The sequence below is a fragment of the Syzygium oleosum genome, unplaced genomic scaffold, assembly GCF_021117445.2.
Source record: "Syzygium oleosum isolate NSW1041296 unplaced genomic scaffold, Sole_v2.1 Sole_v2.03, whole genome shotgun sequence".
Lineage (NCBI taxonomy): Eukaryota > Viridiplantae > Streptophyta > Magnoliopsida > Myrtales > Myrtaceae > Syzygium > Syzygium oleosum.
In genome coordinates, this window is record NW_026607487.1 from 19,595,028 (window position 1) to 19,617,927 (window position 22,900).

A 22,900-nucleotide genomic window follows, 5' to 3' on the forward strand; every position below is an offset into this window, starting at 1 on the left:
GACTTCGAGCTTTTGGGTTGGGACTTTCTAACGTGCATCATGTTTTTCGTTCATCCATCGGCCTCGGTGCAAGGGATGCTTCTAAAACGTGAAACATAATTCTTGCCATTCTCTAGTGATTTGGAACAAGTCGTTATGTTGAACGCTTCTGGCATTCAGCAGCGTTTGGAGCAAAGGATCACCGAATGATGTTTTTCAACGCAAGCCTGCACAATTAATAAAGGGATCAGCCCGCTAGAACCCGATGGCTTTTTCTGGGCTTTGGTCCTTGTAATTAGGCCCATGGTTATGCTAAAACAAGCGCTTGGACCAATGAGAATGCAGGATACTTGCTGTACTGCTATCACCTTAGGATGCTAACTATGCACGTTGGCCTTCTTTCGACGATGGAACATCATATCCGATTACTAATTCAGCTTATCTAAAGAGATTATTAACTTAACTTTGATCCAGAAAGTGGGAGATTTGACTCGAGTTTAACCATTAATCTTATCTAAGCTTACGCGATAAATATTCCTGTGACTTATTATTTATAGAATTTCCAAGAAGGATGAACTTTCTGAAAACCGCACGAAAGTCTTCGCTGACTTTCAGGTTGACCTGGATTGCGCAGGATTCTGGTGAAGTGCGAAAGTGCTTGGAAAGAAGATTGAAGGTTAATCGAAAGAGCTAAAGAAAAGAAAAAGAAAAGACAAAGACAAAATAATCGTGCGCATCTAAAATCTCTAAAAGCGGAGTTTTAAGCCTTCAAAGTACGTCGAGTGTTGCGGCCGTGGATCTGATAATCGCGACGGAAGCTCCGGTTCGAGGGTTAAAACCCTGTCGAGCGGGTAGGGATTAGACCCACATGATGTCTTTTGTGGTTTAGTATTTAAGCGATGTAGGTTATATTTCGAGATGGATATGTGTATATGATTAGGGGTGGTGGCATGGTTACGGGATAGAACCAGAATTGGGGAACCGGTTCCAACGGGTAGGAACCTAAAACCTGGAATAAGTCTTTGTGCATTTTTTGTTCTATATTTTCGCGCAATCCTACGATATTCCATGGTGTCCGATGATGAGTGTGTAATCCGGAACCAATAGTTTGGGCTTCCATTTCGAGCAATATCCATGACTGAGACTTTACTTTATTATTGTTTCATATTCTTCATATATTTAAATATAAGTTGCAGTGGTCATTAAATGTGATAATTCATTGCAATCGTTCAATTAAGAATACTTGTGGAACCTAAATAGACCTTCAAAAACGATCCTGGAACTTATGACGGAGTAGGTTCCAAGTTCCAGAGTTTGAGAACCAGTTCCGATGGGCATGTTCCAGGTGGAACCTTAACCGATTCTGAAACCGCTCACTCCCTGTACATGACTTTCCTTGTAAACGGCACCCACCATCTTTCAAGAAAAGAAAAGAAAAGAAAAGCACACGATGATAATCTAATCGTCACATACTTATTTAAATGCGAGGTGGTCGGTTCGCCGACCGCACAGCGACGTGGGAACAAATACCTTCACGTGCTCGCACGACATAAACATACGGGGGAATATTTCTCGCAAAAGTCGGATGTCTGCAAATGTCGACACCAATCAGATTGAATTTTCCCCCTCGGCTTCCGCGTCTGGTCGTACGAAGGGCAACGGACAAGGTCGGAGCCGGCATAGGCGAAGACCTCACATGTGCTTTTGTAGATTGATTTTTTCCTTCACGTTCCCCCCTCCATAAAATGACTGGCCGTCCCCTATAACGAGAGGAAGAAAAATTCGTTAGTGTTTGTGATATGCACATTGCCGACTACGGCGTGTGACGAAATTACTAGACATGTCAAAATGGATCACAGATGTAATTTTTAAAAAACTCATATTTGATGAATTGAGTCATCATAAATGGATTTAGAATGTCAAAACCAAAAAAAGAAAATATGGGTATTGAATGGGTCCGCAGTTTTCCAAATTCAACCCATCTTTGTGTCTCTCTCTTCACCCTCTATGAGAAAACAGTGGACTCCCCAGACTCTTCCAAGTCCGTAGAAGTTTTGGTGGGGCCGACTACACCCTTAATAAAAATATCAAGACGGCTTCGTTTTTTCTCCATTATTTTTTTTATTGTAAGTTTCGTGTGCTAGTTATTGGACTATGTCTTTCCTTGGTTGCATTTGGCATTTTTATTTTTATGTAATATTCTAATCTTAGTTCTTCCCAGTGCTAATCCATAGTCGGCATAAATCATCTTCTTCGGTATCTTACATTCCATTTGATTAAAACTTCAATTCCTCCACTTTATTTGTTGTCGTAATTTCTTAAATTCACTACCGGATACTAACTTTCTCTTATTCTTCATTGTGAGCCAATACAAAAATTGAAAATTCCATGTGATGTTGAAAACCAACTCTTTAGCATCTTATTGTCGAAATAACGATTTTACCCACATAAAGAGCTTAAGGTGAGTTAACTAGGCTGATACCAATTTTCATAGGTTAGATTAAATATGGAATTATTTTAGTAAATAGGTACCAGTCGGGTATGGGTCACTAAATTTATATTGTACTAAATTGATAAATTTGGATTGGATCATTTTCGACACAACTCAAATCTAACATGACCCACCTATTTGACGGGCCTAGTAATTATCGATCACGCACTCTCTTTCCGTTCTATTTTACGAGATATCATAACATTCCGACACCATGTTAGCTAGTGACACGCGATAACCCATTAAAAGATTCCAATTCGAGTATTCTTTTCGATCCGTCCTTTGAATTCCATATGACTAATTGCTTCTTTAAGCTAGGGTCACTATGCCCTCATTTCAGCAGCTATGCCCCCGTTAGCCATTTAATGGTGTGCTCTCTTCTTGCTTTGTACCCGCAAAAAATAAGGAAGAGGAAATACACTATTGGAAGAGATACAGTAACCGGAGGAAGAGATTATGGATTTGGAACAGAATGAAGAGCAATTAGCACTATCTCTTGGTGCCATCCTGGGGTTAACTGCGGAGTAATTACGCAGAAAATTAGAAATGGAGGAGAACCTAACATAACCGGTGACAGCTGATTGCCATTGCCCTGAGCGCATTAAAAAGTTAGGTGAAATAGGATTTGTTTGGGATCCATACACGATCTATGCAGTCGACTAGACACCTATCTTTTGAACGTTCCATTTCATATCGAAACAGATAGAGAGATTTAACATAAAATAGGCCTCCCCCCGCCATTGACACGCGGGTGAGCCCCGCTCGATCCGCGATTAGGAAGTGTCTTAGTGTGTTGACTCCCGAGCGTACCTGAATTTGCCTTCATTTTTCGCGATGAAAGATCCAATGTCATGCACACAAACTGGACAGATGAAGAAGTTACGACCTGTTTTTCCCCCCGCTGTTGACCTTCTCACCTTCCTCATTGAAATAACTTCAATTGCACTCAGCCAAAATATAAGAGCAACAGAAAATCAGTTGCATTTCGTCTTACAGTTACTGTGTTTTACAAATATTTTTGTCTGTCAAGTTTTTGGTTGGCAATATAAAGCGTGGAAAAACCATGTCATCTTGCTAATGTAGGAGCAAATGTGTGAAGCGTTAACTTGCTAAAGCAATGAAATCGATGTTGACACCTAAATTTCGGCGCATCATTTAGTGGTTAATTGCATAGATTTGGTTGCCTAATTTGTGCTTATTGATATCTAATTTTGCATATTTGGATAATAAGCATTATTTCAATTAGGATTTTATTTCCTTTTTGAAATCTTGGATATCTATTACTTTTCAAATTTGGATAGAATTTAGAATTTTCAAAATCTTTTGAATATATCCAAGATATTTAAGATATCTAAATTTTTCAAGATGTGATCGATTAGGAAAATTTCCTAATCCGCAATCCACACGTGAAAATAAATCTATCTATCGGGCTTTAGATAGAGTTATTTCCATATGGTATTTCGAATTTTAGGATCGATGCGTCGAGCTTGGATCGAAACTTAATTCGAAAGATTTAGTGTTATCTTTTTTTTTTTTACTGGATTTTAATTTCGAATTTCGATAAAAAAATACCAAAAATATTACTCTAGAATAGGTTAATTTCTTTAGTTTAAAATTGAAAATATTTGCATGCTCACAATTGGACCTAAGTTGCGATTTGGTAGAGTTTGGGAGAACTCGAGCTAGATTAGTTAATTTAATTGATCTAGTAATCCATTAGCCTAAGATCGGAAAATCCGATTTTTTTTAGGTCGCGACAATCGCTTCTAAAATGGGGTTTGGCGATCAAATTTCAATCTCAGGCAAGGTCCTGTTACTGTTAGTACTGGTGTTAGAGCACCGATAGATCATAATTAACGAAACATTTGAATATTTCACGACCGAGAAGCCAAAACCTGAACCATGAAATGCTTACGACTAGTCGCAACTGTCTAGTTCCAAAAGCTTGGGGCCCAGCATACAGGACCACTAAGATGCACTCGATCTGAACTTGGAAAATATCATTCGAGGTTCTTTAACTTTGTGCATCGTGAAATATCGTTTCCCGATGTTGATGGATGTTGGCTAGGTGCAGACTTCAACGGAAGCTGGCGAGGTGTAGTCATTATACATATAACATCAAAACTGAAAGTTGTACAAAAGGTTTTTGGTACTAGTCCCTTCGTGTGAACAAAGGAACTGACATGACAGGCTGAGAGTTGCAAAGCATTGACTGGTTTTCTTGGCCTGAGATTTTTAATAACAGAAGACCAGGCCTTTAATACTCTGATGACTCTCATATCTACCTCTTCTCAACTGCAATTTGCATTTACTATATCAATTCCAAAGTTGTTAGCAGTTAGGAGAAATTATTACCAGATCAACCAGGAGGGTCCCGAGTACCGCCTTCATCACAAGGTCTTGCCTTTCGCCACGTAGCGGGCTCTGAGAACTCATGTGGTGGTCCAGTGGTCTTTTTCAAAATATGAACTTTGATGTTTTGGTGAATTTGCATTTTGCACTATCCAGTAAGCAAGATTTTTATCAGCATAAGCCATCAGGCGAAACCCACACGTGCACACAGTAAGTGGACTTCTCAGCAGGAAAACAGGAGGCGAAGAACACTTAAAAGAGTAAAATGTGTTTATTTTCTTGACTTAGTATTGTGAAGGGAGAAGAATACACAAATAATTCATTTAGATCAGGCATATCTGAATTGGTTTTACAGATGTGACCCGGGAAAAGGAACGACAAAAAGGAGATGCCTCAGGCTCTTTTTTAGTAGATCGTGCCTCTCTATCTTCCTATATGCAGCTCTGTTTTATACACAAGATCTCCAAATCCTTCCCTCTAACGAAATAATTATGATGGAAATGTCGTCATGATACCGCCTTCGATCTCCTTGTGGTATTTCAAGCAAATCATGAAACTCGATGCCTGCAATAAAGCGAAAGTCAAATGTTAATATCATTCAGTTATCCTGGATGAAAGTAAACAATTTCTTCTTCCTTTGTTTTAGCTATGTCAACACGTACCAGCTTTCTTTGCTGCACGAAATAGCACTTCCTCAATGAGATGTTGAGCAGGGTCTCCTTCAGGTTGCAACTCGATGAAAAGCTCAACCTCGGAAACGGCTTCTTCATTCGTAAAGTATTGATAGAGACCATCGGAAGACAATATCAGAAACCTGTCTTTGGGACCTAACTTATGGTGGTAGAGAGACGGTAAGCAACTGATGTATGGGGAGCTTCCTACGTAATCGATTCTGAACATCTTCAGAAGTGCATCATTCCATTTAGGCTGCAAGCCATGAAGAAAATCACATGTAAGAAACAAAAATAGATATCGGTGCTTTTATTTGAACTCAGAATGCCCTAAGAATTTTCGAAGAGCAAAGCAACTGGATGAGCATAATAGGCTGAAAGACCTCATCTAAGATATCCTGGCCCTAAAATACTTTGAATCCGACAAAAACAATGTAGTTATAAAAGCAATAAGTTTGATAAGAATATGTATATCGCTAGCAAGAGTCATTTAGGCTTCATCATAGCTACTTTTGAGTTTTCACCGTCATGTAATACTTCGACACAACATGGATCATAACCTCTATATCAGGACTCACCTTACCACCAGAAGGAGATTCTTTGAGGACATCCGACAGACAACTCTGTCCTAAACAAGAAAGAATATCACTTGTTCTAGTTGTCACTATTTCTAACAAGAGTCATCATAGTGCATAATCTCTCTCTCTCTCAGTCCAATTACTTCGACATCTCACTTCTTCTTTCCCCATTTCTATGATCTTGATCCTAGAACAAGTTACAGCATTTATTCTTATTACCCATCAAATGGTAGACAATACATGGACTCTTTCATAGGAGATCCTAAAGTGTATCCACAACCTAGAATGTTCAATGGGTGGATGAAATTAGTGGCAAAATAGGCCAAATAATGTCATGAATGCCCATCCTCACCTGTTTGAGAAAGCCAGCACCAAAAGCTCGAGTGACTTTCAAGGAGCCCTTAACTCGGTCATTCGCCAATGCAGAAGCATCATCAGGGTGCTCCTTTTTTATTCTCTGAACTTCCTGCAATGAAAAACATGCAAAATAAGTAAATAGACAGTACACATTGTTAATTTTAACAATTAGTCAGCTGATCCATCGTCCATGAAGCCAATCGATGGTTAAGAAAACCAACCTCGTCCACATTCGTGCTGTGATCCACACTAAGCTGAACTGCACTCAAACTGGGCATTCCACTGGGTTGGTCCCAATTGGAAGCTTCGATGTCATATAAAGTTTCTTCCTTAATCTTTTCCAGGTCTTGCTGGACCTTGCCGATCCTATAGTCCGGCTCCGCCTTTTGAGCTAACACTGCTCGGCTATCGCCCACATTCATCACATAAACATCTTCCCCTTTCATCAACGTCACAAGTACACAAGAGCCCATCAGTGACAATTCGGGATTTTCCACAACCATCTTATCTGCAATATCCAAAAAGGCCTCCTCTGTCTTCTTCAGAGCTTGAGAGAGCGCCTTCAACATGTCAGAGTGGTTGATCGATCTGCCATCGTGCGACCCCGATCGACTCAACTGTTCCTTTAGCCTGCGATCGAGCTCTAAACGCTCCCGGTCCCACTCGCACTTCCACCTCCTCTGATTTTCCTCCCACTTCTTTCCCGGCCCCCTGTGCTTGCTCCATGAATTCGAGTTCTTCTTCCTCTTTGACGACCAATCAGACTTCACATCTATGCTTGTGCAAGGATAGTTCTCTTGCTCAAAGCACGGAGAACACGCTTCTCCATTCCGATTCCTCGGCAGATCATACTCATCCCTAGAAAGTGACTCCTTCGTGTCTGGTCCAGAATCTTCAGGAGCCAGAACAGGGTTAAGATCATAGTTATCATCATCCCACAACAATCCTCTGAGCTCCCTGTGAATGGCAGGGTACAGATTGGACAGCAGAAAATCGGGAGCATCGGGGCCGTTAAACCCATCATAGATCCCGACAAAGACCCACCCGTGTTCCTCCGAGACGACGACGTGGACCCGATCCTCCCCTGCTTTCCCTTGCGCCCACTGAACATTCTGCTGACCCTCCAAAGAATCATAATCCTCTAAACTCCCTTCACTGCTCAAGTTAACACTACTGATCGTCAAGTTCTCATTGCGATGCTGTTGATGCTGCTTCTCCACTCCTAACATCCAATCAGGCTCTTTCAAGGCCTTAATCGGAGCGACGAGCGAGTTCTGCCCGCGATAAATCGTCTTCGAGATTGCCTTCCTCATCCCCCGAATCAGCGACCCTTTTCTCGATTTCTTCCTGAACGCAAAAACCCCGTGCGAGAAGCTCCTCTTGAACTGATCGGAGCCTCCGTTCTCCAGAGGACCCGAGAAGATGCCCCGATCCAGCGGCCCGGACAAGAACCCTCGCTCGATCGGGCCCGACAGGAACCCCCTCTCCAGAGGACCCGACCCGGGGACCCGATCGAAGTTGCCCGATAGCGGACCTGAACTTACGAAGCACCGAGGAATGGGCTGGAGAGGGATTGAAGAGAAAGACGTGGAGCTCTCGAAAGTCGAGGACTTGTCGATGCTCCCGTAGGAATAGAGATCGAGGATCGAAGTCGAGAGCGGCGTCGACGCGTTGGCGCTCACGGAGGCCCCGGAAATCGCGCGGAACGTGGTCGCCTCCTCCGAATGGACCTTGGAGGAAGATATCCGGGTCTGGTCCGGCCGGACGTAGCAGAAGGAGTGGCCCAGCCCCTCGTCGAGGGGCTCGGCCACGAGGAACGACACGTCGTGCCGCCGGCGGGAGTCCCCGCCGCCCGTGAAGCAGACGCTGAGCTTGCCAACCCCGTTACCCATATCGGAACCCAAAAAAAAAAAAAAGAATAGAAAACGAAAGAAATCGAAAGAACCAACGAATCAGGAGCTCGGCGACATGAGAATCGGACGACGAAGGAGGAGGACCGAGATTCAATGATGTTCGCTCCGACGCTTCTCAGCTCGAGCGAAGGCGGCGGACGACGACGGAGGATATGATAATTCGTGCTCGAAGGGAAAATGTTTGATAGAGAAACGGAAGCTGAAGGAGGAGGAGGCGAAGTAGGGAGGAAGAGATAGAGAGAGAGGCGTTGACTTTAGGATAGGGGGGGTTTTGAAATTAGGGAACCTCTCCGAAAGAAAAGCAATTTCGTGTTTTGAATTTTCTCTGTTTTTTATTTTTATTTTAAGGTGGTGGTCGTGTTATTTCGAAAAAGAAATGCGTTTTGTGCCTTTGTGGGTGGGGCGTTGACTAAGGTTACGGGTTTAAGTAAACTCGCGGGTTGGAGAGATTAAGGAACTTCAGCGAGCAGAATGCGAAAAAACGCCCTTTCGCGTGAGTGAACCTCACGCGCGCGTCGCGCATGGATTTAGAAATAGAATGTCCTTGCCCTCGGTGTTCGGTTAAGAAGCAATCTCACACGCGCACAGCTGTGAAGTAGGTTCTACAGATGCGTTCCTTATTTGAATATGCCGTTGCTTGCACGCTTTGTACTCGCAATTGCCATTGCATCTTCGTCTTTCACAAACAATACGAATATCTTTTAGAAGTTTTACGTTACGGTGATCCCGAGATTTGAATGAAGGCTAGACATAGAAAGTCCTGCTCTTTTTCGAAGCGAAAGCAAGAGGTTGGTATCGCACGCGCCGCGAGTGGCGCGTGGGCCGTGGATAAAGGACCGATGGGGGATGGTGGGGAAGTCAATAAATTCTGGGTAGAACCTCGAAAAGTCAAATATCGAAGCTCCCCCCACCATTAATAAGGCCGCTTGGAAAAGCGTGCCACAATCGCCGTTGGATCTTGCGGAGGAGCGATGGAGGACGAGGTTGACCGACACGTGGCGGTCGCCCATTGCCCTCCTGGGACCCGCTTCCCCCCCGCATTGTCAACTCGAGGTTTCCCGGAGCACTCAAATTTGGCCTTGACTTTCTCTCTGTGTCTCTCTCGTCAAATGAAATCAATTTCTTTGGGTTTGTACTTATTGGGCAGTTTTTTCTTTTTCCTTTTTTTTTTTAACGTTTTTAATATTTAAATTAGAAATAATATTTGAAATTTATTTAATGAGGTTAGTGGAGGTGGGGGGGGGGGGGGGGGGTGGCTGCAGATTTCTCATTTACACTCTATTGGCATTTACTACAGTGCGAGGGGTTTTAGGTGAACCTGACTATTTAGAGGCGGGCCATTAAAGTTGACTAGGATTCGGTTGACCGCCTTTTAAGGGAATGTGCAAAAATTGATAGATGGGAATGGCCTGAACGGAATGGCCTCCCTCCCCCCGCTCTTTGGCATGCAAAGAAAGTCAGCCGCCTATAAACGCGTACCAAACGAGCTAATGCAATTCACCCATCCTTTGGAAGTCAGATCGATTCAAAGAGCGCTTGGGCTTTTCATTCTTATTAGAAAAATGCATTGTCATTTGCCAGATCAGCGAGGATTTGGATTACTTGATATGAAAATGAGTTATCGGTAAAGATGTGTCGCATTGAGAAGTTGTGCATGTGGAAAGATAAAACCTCGAGATTTGAATTTCCTTTTAGAGAGGCTGTTATACGATGGAAAAGTTTCAAATTTTATTATTGCAACATGTAACACATTTGTCCACGGGTCCCAAATGAATATATGTATGAGAAAAAAAGGAAAAAAGTTTGAGATCCGAGGTGTAAAAGTATAGATTTATTTGTCGTCGTACTTTTGTTACGTAACAAATTAAATTCGAGGAAATTGATAATAAAAACATGAGCGGTACAGATTACCTCATTTCTCCTCTCTTTTTTTTTCTTTTTTTTTTTTCATCTGTTTCGTTCTTCCTTTCTTTCTCCTCCTTTTTTTTACATTTTAAGTAGAGATGTTTTTGCATGCCAAGTGGGGTGCCTTTCTAGTGATTACCTTGTTTCACCTTGTCCCCTTTCTTGATCAAGCAAGCAAACTTTATCTTCCCTTCCACGGCATTTTCGAAAAACACATAAACAAGGCCAAACCCGACACACGTCGACGAGGCTACCCGGACACATGGGAAGAGCTCGAAGCCTCAGGTGGCGTAACCCGTGAGACCGGGGTAAAATATTTTCTTTTTAAGGCACGCATCGATGATGCCCGACACCACCAATGTGCATTAGCAAAATTCGCACCCAACGTTTGTAGTCGAAAAAACAATGAATATTCATATTCGAGGGCCCTGAAAGATTTCCTTAAAGTTGGAATAAACAAATACCAAAGAGGAGCTCAAATTTCCACTCGCACAATAATTATACAAGCCAATTTGGACAATTCAAAGCTACCATCATTTAATAAGGCAAGTGGAGAAACCTTGCTCGGCCACCTTGTCCATGCCCTCCACTTATTTTTTTGGCTTGACCCACCTCGCACTCCTCATTGCCCCTCTTGTCTTCTTTTAATCACCCCCCCCCCCCCTCTTAATAACTTAATCCCACTTAATTAAATGCGTTTTGCCAAAGAGCATGATAAGCTTCGTTTGAAGAACCATCGCGAGATCACAAGCCAATAGGAGAAATGAAGGGGATCGATCCCCATCGTTGCCGGTAATTTAAAAGTCGATAACTTATCGTTACGGTTTATTTTTTTACTCTACAGTCTACGCTGCTATTATATATATGAAATTCAATCTAAATTTTAAGGCTTGACATGCATATATAAAAGTGACTTCTGGGGATTTCCTTCATCGGTTCCTTCTCTTTTCCTTTTTGTTGTTGTTGACTCGATAACATGTTTTTTTATCTATTAAAGATATGGTTGCGAGATTAGAAGAAGGTAAAGTCGTCAGCTCGTCTCCCATCCATCCATTTTGGACATCTTAGTGGGCTTTTTTCACAATTACCCGATGGACCTGTGGCTTCGCTGGCACTACATGCCTTGGTTGACTTGTAATGCGGTCCACCTCACCATCACTATTGCTGTTCACGTTACTAAAACTTAGATAAAAGCATATGAATATCATTTGAGAATCAACAAGTGAAAGGAAAAAAGCTGTTTCGACCAAGACAAAAAAAAAGAAAGAAAGGGGAAAAGCTGAAAAAGAATCGGTCCGTGTACTCACTAGTCATTTATAAAGCTGCTGGCGAGGCTTAAGTACAAGAACACGTACCCGTGATTCCGCTCAGTGTAGTACAGACGATAGATTGGCAAAAGATTAATCATTTTTTTCCATCCACTTGGAAAGATAGGCCAAAATACGAGACAAAAACGAGGCTGAGGTCCCACGTTTCGGATCTCTAATTAGCATCCGCGTTCGGATTCACATCTTATGAGAACAGATTAGATTAAGTCGAGGAACTTTTCCCCCCAAATGAAGCTTGAGATGCAAGACAACGAATAAAGGAAAAGGAAGGGCGGTGGGACGCTGAACTTTGCCGTGGCAAACCGATGTTACCCAACGAACGCCGTCTTTACCTGGGAATAGAATGTCAGCCATTGAGCATGCACGCGATTTCAGAGCGTTTGACTCGGACTAATTGCAGCCACCAGCACCACACCATCTTCTTCATGGTAAATTTGTCAACTGGCCATCATCCACACGACAACCGAAATCCTCTACTGCATATGTGCAGCTTTGACTTAAAAATGAATCTAGCTTTGAAAAAAGGAAAGCAAGAAACCAACTCGCTTTCTCTCTCTTTCTCTCTCTCGAAGTTCAGATTGAAAAGGGTGTGGGCAAAAATGGGGTCTTGCTTTCCGACGATGGCGAGGGAGCTGTTTTTGCTGGACTCAAGTGTGTCGACCCTGGCTTGCGTTTACGTTTGAGCCCGCCCCAAAAGTCCAATCCATTGACACTGATTTTCACGGTCAACACATGCATCGTGCGATCTCGCGTTTTCTCCATTTGATCTGGGGCTTTGAATTCCGCACCCATCTTGGTCGAACTGTGTGGACGTTGTCCAGCTAAAGAAGCTCGTCCCATCGGTTCTCCTTTGCTCGGTCAAACCGCTCTCTACTTCTGGAATCGGCTAGAGTGGTTCTCATTGCTTGCTTGACCGGGCAACCTGTTTCTCGAAAACTTGGTTGCGGCTGAATTGATTGAATTCGGTCCACGATTGGGGGGGGGGGACCAATGAACAAAATCATTTGGATAGCATCTTCATGGCAAACCGTAAACGGACATACATATGAACGAGAGTTCCCCGATCGAAGAGGCGCACTTGTATGGATCGGGGTTGCGGGTTCGGACGCTTCTGCGGAGTCATCGAGTTCCAATGCTCCATCTAATAAAGCAAAACGAAAACGAAAATTTGAATGGAGATATTCAGCAAGAGAGAGAGAGAGAGAGAGAGAGAGAACGCGGGCCACAAAGGCCCATGAATCACATCATCGTGGGCCACATAATATTGGGCTGGGCCGCGTTAGGTTGCGAACGGAACTATATGAGCTTAGGGTCGCTACATGAAAGTATTAGCATACAATAAATTCTCGAGAAATCACGTGTCGTTCAATCAACGCGCCTCGCCAAGCGGCCAGGGCACATCGGTGATTAGGATGACGTCATCGCAAATCAGGCTTTTTGGCCTAAATTATATTATCTCGTGGCCGTACCCAAAAAAACAGGAGAGACCCTAGAGATGGGACCCACCTATTCTTTTGGGGCTAATTTCATTAAACTAGGTACGAGGGAACAATTACATTAGACACGGGCCTGAAATAATTGTAAGAATAATGACATCATCACACGCCGAGCGAGCATCATCCTCCCCCGATCGGGCTTTTTTACCCTAAGCTAGGTTGCGCTATAAGAGATTATTAACCCTCCCCCAAGGGTCACCTCCCTTTGTCCTAGGCAGAAGGAGATCCGACGGCGGAGAAGATGGGCCTCCGAGCTCCACCGCATCACCAACCGTCCGACTCTGTAGGGTCATTAGCTGTCTCTTTTTGTCCTCCCCTTTTGGCGAGGTCTTGACCCCTTCAATCAGATCGGGCCCATGTCATCAAATCGGGGAGGAGGATTTGCAACCCCCGTTTTCAAATCCGATCCTCCCTTCTTTGTCAAGATTATTACAATAATTACCTCCCCCTTTTATAATTAATTAGAATTATTTTTTTATATTCCCACATCGAAAAAATAAAAATGAAAAGCGCTTTCGTATGCATGCGGGCATGCATGTATGCATGCATGCTTCTAAATCCGATCTGCATGCATGCTTGCTTCTAAATCTAATCGAGATGTCTTCATCCATAGACATGGCAAGATCTGAAATAGAGCGAGAAACGTATCTACTACGAGAATTTAAAACTCAATTTTCCTTTTCAGGAACAGAATATATATGTAAGTATAATTTGCTGCCGTGAATGTAAAGAAATAAATCTAAAGGACCATCTAAAGACCCACCACAGATTGTTTTCTAACATCTTCATATTCTATTCGATTTTCCAGCTACGCGAATGACTAGTGTGACTCACCCCGAGAAGCAAAACATGAAGTACATGGCGCCAGAACAAACTTAGGGTCACAATCTTCTCCAACGAGAGCCAGCACAATCTGAACGCAAGAACTAGATATACATTTTGACACTTCTTGATACAATAAGATCGTACATTTTATCTTCCTCGAGAAGCACTGTAGTAGTACTCTACACGAACTTAACATAAACCAGTAACTTCATGACCTTATCTTCTCCAGTTCAGATAGATATTTAGTATCCAAGCAATTGAGCTGAGGATTATCCTCTGCTTGCATTGCATGGTCCAATTGTTTTTCCCACTCGATGGGGCCGATCAGAAGAACATATCGGGACAATAGAAGAAAGAATTTTCTCGCATTTTCTCATCAGCCAACCAAACAGAGAAAGAAAGAAAATGTGTGGCTCCATGAACGCACGGGCGTTGCAAAGTGCAGGTCTTTAAGGGGAGGGGAAGGGGAGGGGAGGGGGGTTGCGGGGAAAGGATAAGGAGTGATGGGCTCTGTTTCTTTACCCAAAGAAAGAGGCAAATGGCAGTACTAACTTGTATCTCCACATCCAATCTGCTCTTTTATCCACGAAGACTTCACGTGATCACTTCAACTTCCTTCTCCATCACGATTCCAGCTGCTGGAGGAGGAGCTTCTGGGTTCATCTGGGTGTGAAAAAAGCCCCGAGGCTTTTCTCTCCAGTTTCTGCAGAGAAAACACAGCAGAAGAAAGGGAGAAACAAAAGGGAAACAACAAAGAGATCTCGAGCTCAGTTAAAGAAGGGGAAAGGATTGCAGATCTCAGGACCCTTTTGATTTCTTCTCAATTTGGGCACTAGAAGTGACTGTTATAACAGGTAGTATCAGTCCAACAAGAGAATGCAGATCGCAGGAACCAAAATTGGTGCTCCTTATTCCAACATTTTAACACAAATTTCACTTCTCCTTTTCTCCAGCAGAGAAGAAAAAATCGTCAGCTTTCGCAAGCCGAATTCAATCCACCGTGTAAGAAGAAAGCAAAAACGAAAAAAAAAAAATTCGATCAAATCGACAATAATTAACAGGCGTAGCAAGAAAAAAATTATAGATAAGAATGAGCAAAAAATGGGGTTTAATCTCTCACACTGCTAAGTACACTACTATACAACACACAACCAGCATCGGTCTCTGCAGGCCGGCGACGGGGCTCCCCGACCGCATCTCTTCCCTGGATACCGGCGGCAGCCCGTCGAAACCCCCGGGGGAATTCTCGGGCGAGAGCGTGATGTCGGGCGGCGGAGCCGCACTCATGATCGCCCCGCCGGACTTCGAACTCACCGACGGATTCTTCCCGAAGATCTCCCTAGGCAATAGGACCTTGGAGACGCCGAAAATCGCCACCGGATTCTCGTCGAAGACGGTCTGCGTCACCGAGGCCTGAACAATCCCTGTATCGATTGCGACCGATCCATTGACCCGGGAGATATTGAGGGTGTAGCTCCCGGCTCCCATGTCCTCCGTTGCCAATGTGGGTTGCAACGGATTCACGATCGATTCCAGAGAGCCGAGAGGGTAGTAAGAATGCAAGACGTGAAACTTGAGGACCACGGCCTTCTTATCCGCGGGCAGGGACTGCAAGCTCTGGCTCGAAGGCAATTCGGCGAAGGCACTGTCGGTGGGGACGAAGAGGGTGATCCCGGCGCCGCCCTCGTCGGCCTCGAATTCCTCGACGACGCCGGAGGCGGCGAGCATCGAGGCGGCGACGTTGAAGTTGTGGCCGTCGATTAGGGCTTTGGTGATGTTGAGGCCCAGCGGAGGGCGAGTCTCGGAGGCCATGAGGTCGGAGCCGTAAGGGAGGAGGAGGGCATTGACGGTGAAGATGGAGAGGTTGTAAGGGACGGTCTTGACGGGCTGGAGGAGGGTGGCGTTGGAGGGGGAGTAAGGGGCCGGGGAGTGGACGGAGACGGCGCCGGTGGAGGGGTCGCGCGTGATATTGACGGAGCCGAAGTTGCTGGTGGCGCGCCCGGTGGTCTGGAAGAGGGTGGTGAAGAGGGTCCCGGAGGGGGGGATCTGGTGGAGGTCGTCGGAGGAGAGGAACTGGAGGAGCACGTGGTAGCGGAGGACGTCGGCGAGGGAGGTCGGGGAGAGGTGGCGCGTGAGGTCGGAGGAGGCGAGGTAGGCGTTGGGGACGGCGAGGACGGTGACGGCGGAGCGCTGGGCCAGATCCGAGGCGATGGTGGTGGAGAGGAGGGCGGTGAAGGCGGAGAGCTCCGGGAACGGGGAGAGGAGGGCGGTGATGTTGACGGAGGCCGCGGGGGTCGCGGGGAGGGTCAGGAGGAGCACGTAGAGCAGGGCCGCGGGGGTAATTTTGGGAATGGAGGAGGTCTGTACGGCCATGGCGGGGGGCGGCGGCGGCGGCGACGGCTCTCTGCGAGGAAGGAGAGGCAGAGAGTGCGCTTGCGACAGCGGTGTGGGTGGGTGAAGAGTGCAGCGTGACTCCGTGTCTGTGTGACTGAGAAGTGAAGATAGAGGGCGAAGGGCGTGAGTGATGGTACTGATGATGATGGTTATGATGATGATGTTGAGGGGAATGTGATGGTGTTTTCGCTTGATGGGTGGAGCATGATGATGATCGTGATGCCAGCTGATGTCCATGCGCATTGATGCTCGCTCGCTCGCTCGCTCGCTCCGCCGGGGGGGATGCTCCTCCCCCCCGCCCCCCCCCCCCCACTCGCGCTCCCGGAGGTTGGATCACACACGCCGTGCTCCGGCGGCGCGGTCGGAATTTTCCGACCTGAGATCCGAACTTCAGATGAAGTCCATCTGGAACTGTCTTTACCGCTGCACGAGACTCGAGCTAAAACATGGATATACTTGGGCATAATCGTATCTAGATTTGGCAATTGTTTACGCTGAGAGACATTGGCTTACTGAGTTTAAGTTACCTCGATTAGGCAACTCGACCTTACTGTTAGTGCGATATCTCAAAGCTTAGCTCTCCCTAATGTCTCCGTCCTTACCTATTTAGTTTATTTTATAGCCATGAGCTATCCATTTATATTTGTACATGGCGCTTTTTTGTATCTTATTGTACTTGGGAAAAAGTATGCTATGATTACAATTACAATATTAAGATTTATTTATGCGACTACGCTGCTGTTAAGAGAGGAAGGCGTTTCTCTGCTTTTACTCACCCAAAAAGCTTTTGCGAAAATATTTGGCATTTTGTCGTTCGCCGCACTTCGCAATCGAACAACATTCTTCACGTGATTATTTCAACCTCTTTTATTTCTTACCACACTCTATTGCTCGCATCTCGTAAGCAGACACTTCATTATACAAAAGCATCCTTAATGTTACTTCATATTTATCGAATGCCAGGGCACGGCATGGAAATCGGGCTACCTAGAGGTTCATGAACCCTCTTGTAAGTCCCATGAATCAATTAAGTCCGAGCGCTTGGTCTATACAAGTGAACCCGATCCTGAACATTTTACGGGCAGTTGGTGAGATTCGAACATATTGACCTCCAGTGGTTGAGCCCGAAACGCCCTAATCAACCGTGCTTTCATGACCATTTATTTTGTCTAAAAAACAATCCAATGGGATGCGGAAGCTACAAATTGCGGTGAGAAGTAGTAGGAAAAAACTCCCAACTACGACTTGGCACATGTATGTACTTCGTCGTCTAACAAGGCCAAATGACCTGCTGTCGAGTTGCTTCGCCTTTCGATCCAGGATGGGCATATGGGGCCCCGCTTGACCTGTTTCGGCCCATTTGTTTATCATTCTAGTTTTGTTTTGCCCAAGACCAACTCGGCCAAAATTTTACAAAGATGACGAAATACTAATCTATAATCCATATAAACGATTGTTGCTGCTAAAGTTGATAATATGACGATGTTGTAATTCGCAAATAAAAAGAACGATGGTTTGGCTATGCTGGATGGGATTGGTATGGCGCCATTGGGTCCGAGGACTAGACTAAGGCGACGTAGCAAATTAAAGTGATTAGGTAGGTTGAACCTGAAAATCGATCGGAACTTATTTCAGCGAGTAGTCTCCACACATATTCTACTACTCTGCAATTGGTTCCATGTTTCAAAAATTCCAAGCTCGATTTTTATCGAACGAGCTCCTCATTCCATATATTTGGAATATAAATCGCTACGATTTGATTTTTAAATGAACACTTCATATACGATATTGGATGAAATTCTGAGTCAAAAATTTTTCCTATTGAACCAATGTCCTCAAAGCCTAGCAGGTTTCAAAGTGCCAAACATATAGAACCGAGGCAAAGCCAGTCATCTAGAATGGACGTCTCCGACCTTCCACGAGCCTCCTCCACTCCCACTTGAAGCCCGGCAGTGCTCAACCCTGTCAGTGTCACCCGCTCAATCTCCACCGTCGCCCTCCGCCGCCGAAGGCAAGCTTCTGGTTTCGCTGCTCATGTTTTGACTGTTGTTATTGAGATCCTCTGGTTCTTTTCTCTTCTTCTTCTTGGGCCATGAGATCCATTGGGTTTGTTATGCGACTTTTTCGCGGTCAAAAATGCTGCTACGGTGGTTCTTTGGCGGTGATTAGTGCGGCAAGAAAAAAGCTTCGCGCGTAGGGAAATATCCCCGCCCACCATGTGTTTGATTAAAGTTTCAGCACAAATGCCATAGCGATCCATGGGGGTGTCGTAGGTCCACGGGATGCTATCCGTAGATCATTTGACATCTCGTTTGGGTAAATGGAGGAAAGCAACACGGTAGGGACGTCGGTCTGTTTTTGCGAACCAACTATGCCGTGGCTAATTTATTGTAGTTCCTACTCTGTTATGTTCTTGTTCCCGTGCAGTAGATGGTCTAGTCCATCCAACCTTATTCCATTCTGCGACCCGAACATGCTATATTAGTCGGTCGGCATCAACAAGCGTCTTTGAAGAAATCTCGTATGTCAAACACGTCGTAGACACAAGGCTGGACCGGAGCCGAAGAAGAAAGAACGTATATTTCGTTTGCCACCGAAATGCTTCTCTGTTGGTTTATCACCTTCTCTCGATCATGACTGTATTCACGGTGCTCGATGAATTGCTCCAAAGACACATAGTTTTTTGTTCCACGTTGCTTGTCTATGTAATGCCTTTCACTCTCATTTGCATCATGTTAGGGGTTCCCGAGAATCCGTATAGCACATGCAATAGGGTCTGAAATTTCGCTTTGTGTCGCATTCAAATTGGTTATGATGAAGTTTTGTCATAAGAATTTCCTTTCCCTGTCAAATTGCTAGTCCTTTGTTTTTTCCCTAGAACGCGGGCACAAACTTCCATTAGTTTACTGGTTTGAAGACTCTGGTGATGATTTTCCTGCGTCAATTTTTCCTACTCTCAACAAAAGTTACACAACCAAACTTTTAATGCAGATCTCACAGCAGCTCAGGGAGATGTATGATTTAATAAAGCTGCCTTCCAGATGTTGGGAAAACAAAAATTAAGAGGATAGATACGACTTGTTATGTCGGAAAATTCCCCAAGATAAGAGATAAGCATAAGAGACATCATGTGGGCACGCCGTGCAAAACTCTTGTGGCACCTGGAAGGGTTGAGGACAACCTCAGAGGCACCATGGCTATTGTTATCTTTGTCCTCTTATTCAGACTCTCCTCACAAGAAGTCTAAGCTTGCTCCTTTGCAGGTACCCTTTCCCTCCCTTTCTCTTTCTCCAATTCACTCGAATATGTCATTTAGGGGTGGAAAAACTTGATAAAGTCGTGTAAGTTAGTGACTTGACAATGGATAGGGGTAAATTCTATATTTTTCCATCTTGTAAGCCTTTCTTAAATACACAGCTACACTGATGTGTGCATGTAGATTTCAAATTTGAATTTTCTCCCAGTGAGATTCAATTATAAAAACCTAACGATTCTCTTGTCGGAAGCTGAAGGATTCAGCTGCTCTGGATCCGAAAACCATCTTTCTAAAAGACTTTTCCGTGGCTGTGGTTCTAAAACTGGGTTGGCAGTCTGTTGGGGCTATGTGGGCTATATACTTTTCAGGAAGGACAAATCATCATAAGACATTTAGTTGGCTGGTGTAGAATTATCTTTGTCTGGAGAGGCTTGGGAGCATTGGTTCTATCAGCTGTTTGAACAAGAGGTTGTTAGCAGATGATATGAATATTATAACATGTTTTGATAATTGGATAGGAGAATTCCGACTAACGTAAAGTAGTTCAATATTCGACTAGAAAGCTTGCTTGAGCAGCAGAAATTTCATATACTGCAAACTGCATTCGGGTTTCGAAATGAGTGTAAGGAATCTTATTGCACAAATTCATGTGATTTGCCTAGCCTCAACAATCATGGCATTCTTTTTCTGTAGGAAAGGAAAATGAGAGACAGGATTAAGCTCTTTGCTAAGGGAGGTGATGGTGGCAATGGTTGTTCTAGTATTCGTCGCAGTCGACGTGATTCTCGAGGCCAACCTGATGGTATGTCTCCATTCCATAGGATGTCTATAATCGTCGTTGTCATCCCTTGTCATGTTTATGGATCCCATGCATTCTTTTGATCATCAAGGAATGCACGCATGATGAGAGATGCAAAATTAGGTTGGCGACTTCGGGAATTCGCTTTGTCACAGCTTTTGTTTTTTATATATTGAACTGCAGGAGGGAATGGTGGAAGAGGTGGTGATGTCATTCTAGAATGCTCTCGTGCAATTTGGGACTTCAGAAGTGTGCAGCACCATGCAGTTTGTGGCTCTTGCTTCTACTTACTATTTCCTGTGAAGTTCTTTGAATTTTAGGGAACATATATTTCATACACAGCTCCGGGAAATTTTAGTGATATTCCTATTGCTACATGCAGCATGGAGGTAGAGGGGGCCAAGGATCCTCAAAAAACATGATAGGTACCCGGGGAAAAGATAAGGTTTAACCTTTATCATCTCTTTGACCAAAAGATCACTTAATTTCCTTTCCTCTGTACATTTTGTTAAATGAGGACATGCGAGTATGAGCAGCTCTTTTGTTTCCTAGGTTGTCTATGTACCTCTAGGCACTGTCATTCATCTGGTGGAGGGGGGGATTCCCGGCACGGTTGAAAAGTGTTCTACAGAATTAGATCCATGGGAGCTTCCGGGTTCACTTGATGTTCCATCTGAATCTAATAGCCGACCTGCTTTAGATGATCAGAGTGGAGCAAAAGAAGATGAATTGGCGCACACTTCTGTTGGAACCTCTTATCCTACCGCAGCTTTAGAAAAGAGGCAAAACTTAAAACAATCTGCTCAAGGTGCAGTGACTGATGCTGAATGTCAACTTGCTGATTCTAGTTCTTCAGGGAACATCATGGAAGAGGACACGGTGGAAGAGGAGCAAATAAAGTACAACATCGCAGAACTGAAAAAGCGGGGTGAGCGAATAGTCGTTGCTTGTGGAGGAGCAGGTGGACTGGGTAATGTTTCTACTTCTAAAATCCCCCGAAAGTCCAACCTAACACACGAGTCACATAGGGATGGTGCCACCGATCTTGACCCCAAAGAATGCTCATTAAATCTTGGTTTGCCTGGTTCTGAGGCCATCCTCATATTAGAGCTCAAGAGTATTGCTGACGTGGGCCTTGTTGGGATGCCGAATGCTGGTAAGAGTACTCTTTTGGGAGCCATATCAAGAGCTAAACCAAGAATTGGCCATTATGCATTCACAACGCTCCGGCCTAGTTTAGGAAATCTGAGCTACAACGACTTGTCAATAAAGGTGGCCGATATTCCAGGACTCATAAAGGGCGCGCACGAGAATCGGGGACTTGGGCATTCATTCTTGCGCCACATAGAGCGTACAAAGGTTCTGGCTTTTGTATTGGATTTGGCTGCTGGGTTGGATGGTAGAGTAGGAATTCCACCATGGGAACAGCTGAGGGATTTGATGTTAGAGCTCGAGCACCATCAGGAGGGATTGTCTTCTCGCCCCTCCTTGATAGTGGCAAACAAGATTGACGAAGCAGGGGCGGAGGAAGTGTACGAGGAACTGAAAAGGAGGGTGCAAGGTGTCCCTATCTATCCCGTCTGCGCTGTCCTGGAGGAAGGAGTAGAAGAACTGAAAGATGGCCTTAGGATGCTTGTGAGTGGTGAAGCATCAAACCGACTCAACATGCATGATATTATGCTTGAGTAGGTTGCTGTAAACCGGCGTGGTTATCTATTGTTCTAGGCTTCTCCAAAGCACAATTTTCCTTACAATAGGAGACACTTTTCCAAATATTTATTTCGAGCTTAGTCCTCAGATAAGGAATATAACTTTTAGCGCCTTTCATACTTCTATTCTTCTGTGAACACATATAGAGATGTATCATAAATGACAAAGCTTCACCCGTCGCCGATCTGCCAATAGTCAAAGTCATTATTATTCATGAAAATAGGAGAAGTTTGCGTTTGCCATTAGTTATGTATCAGCTATTGTAGAAGGCATGCTTCATGCCTCTGCATATAAAGAAACTGGAAAATGGAGACGACTCCAGCGAGTTCTACGGCATTGCGAGGTCTCCACGTGAAATGGTAAGCCCAACACTTCGATCGAAGATGCACGAACCGAAAACGACCCTCTCAAAGTCCACCTCTCCATCTATGACCAAAAAAAAAAGTCCACCTCTCAATCCGAACTTTAATATCGCACGCTCGCGAAATTTATTTTATAACCTGAGTTTACGTGGGAGATTACGTGGGAGTTTTTGTTTAAAAGTCGGAATACGGAAGTAGAAACAATCTTGCGAGGGGGCTCTAAAGAAATGTTGAAAGGATACATCGCTCTCCTGATTAACATACAGATTGGCACGATTCATACGTCATTACCCATCAAATTCGAAGACAAAATCATCTGGTATATCATAATCGGGAAAGTTTGGACTAGTTCCCCGAAATACAGCGGCCAAATCTTGCAAGAAATTGTCACCCATTCTGATTTTTTCCCCCCACATGATTAAGTCAAATCTCATTAAATTATACTGAAAATTAATAAGGAAACATCCCTCGGCCTTCGTTGGAC

General features: G+C 44.4%; 3 protein-coding genes across 4 annotated transcripts; 1 reads left to right on the forward strand and 2 right to left on the reverse strand.

Moving 5' to 3' along the window:
* Positions 1 to 5,069: 5,069 nt before the first annotated feature.
* LOC115683813 (probable protein phosphatase 2C 23) lies at positions 5,070 to 8,618 on the reverse strand. Its single transcript, XM_030608429.2, has 4 exons — positions 6,650 to 8,618; positions 6,424 to 6,537; positions 5,485 to 5,749; positions 5,070 to 5,386 (listed from the first exon to the last, which is right to left on the reverse strand). The coding sequence occupies exons 1-4, from the start codon at positions 8,318 to 8,320 to the stop codon at positions 5,271 to 5,273; spliced, it is 2,166 nt and encodes a 721-aa protein (XP_030464289.2). The 5' UTR covers positions 8,321 to 8,618; the 3' UTR covers positions 5,070 to 5,270.
* Positions 8,619 to 14,778: 6,160 nt separating this feature from the next.
* Positions 14,779 to 16,546, reverse strand: LOC115683815 (fasciclin-like arabinogalactan protein 4). Its single transcript, XM_030608430.2, has one exon. The coding sequence runs from the start codon at positions 16,530 to 16,532 to the stop codon at positions 15,012 to 15,014; it is 1,521 nt and encodes a 506-aa protein (XP_030464290.2). The 5' UTR covers positions 16,533 to 16,546; the 3' UTR covers positions 14,779 to 15,011.
* Positions 16,547 to 18,545: 1,999 nt separating this feature from the next.
* Positions 18,546 to 22,246, forward strand: LOC115683808 (probable GTP-binding protein OBGM, mitochondrial). 2 transcript variants are annotated; one of them, XM_056310234.1, is made up of 6 exons: positions 18,546 to 18,874; positions 19,293 to 19,552; positions 20,239 to 20,347; positions 20,528 to 20,610; positions 20,727 to 20,789; positions 20,897 to 22,246. In XM_056310234.1, the coding sequence occupies exons 2-6, from the start codon at positions 19,418 to 19,420 to the stop codon at positions 22,031 to 22,033; spliced, it is 1,527 nt and encodes a 508-aa protein (XP_056166209.1). In that variant the 5' UTR covers positions 18,546 to 18,874; positions 19,293 to 19,417; the 3' UTR covers positions 22,034 to 22,246. The 2 variants fall into 2 exon arrangements, with proteins under 2 accessions (XP_056166209.1, XP_030464284.2); XM_030608424.2 differs by lacking the exon at positions 18,546 to 18,874 and having other exon boundaries at positions 19,219 to 19,552.
* Positions 22,247 to 22,900: the final 654 nt, after the last annotated feature.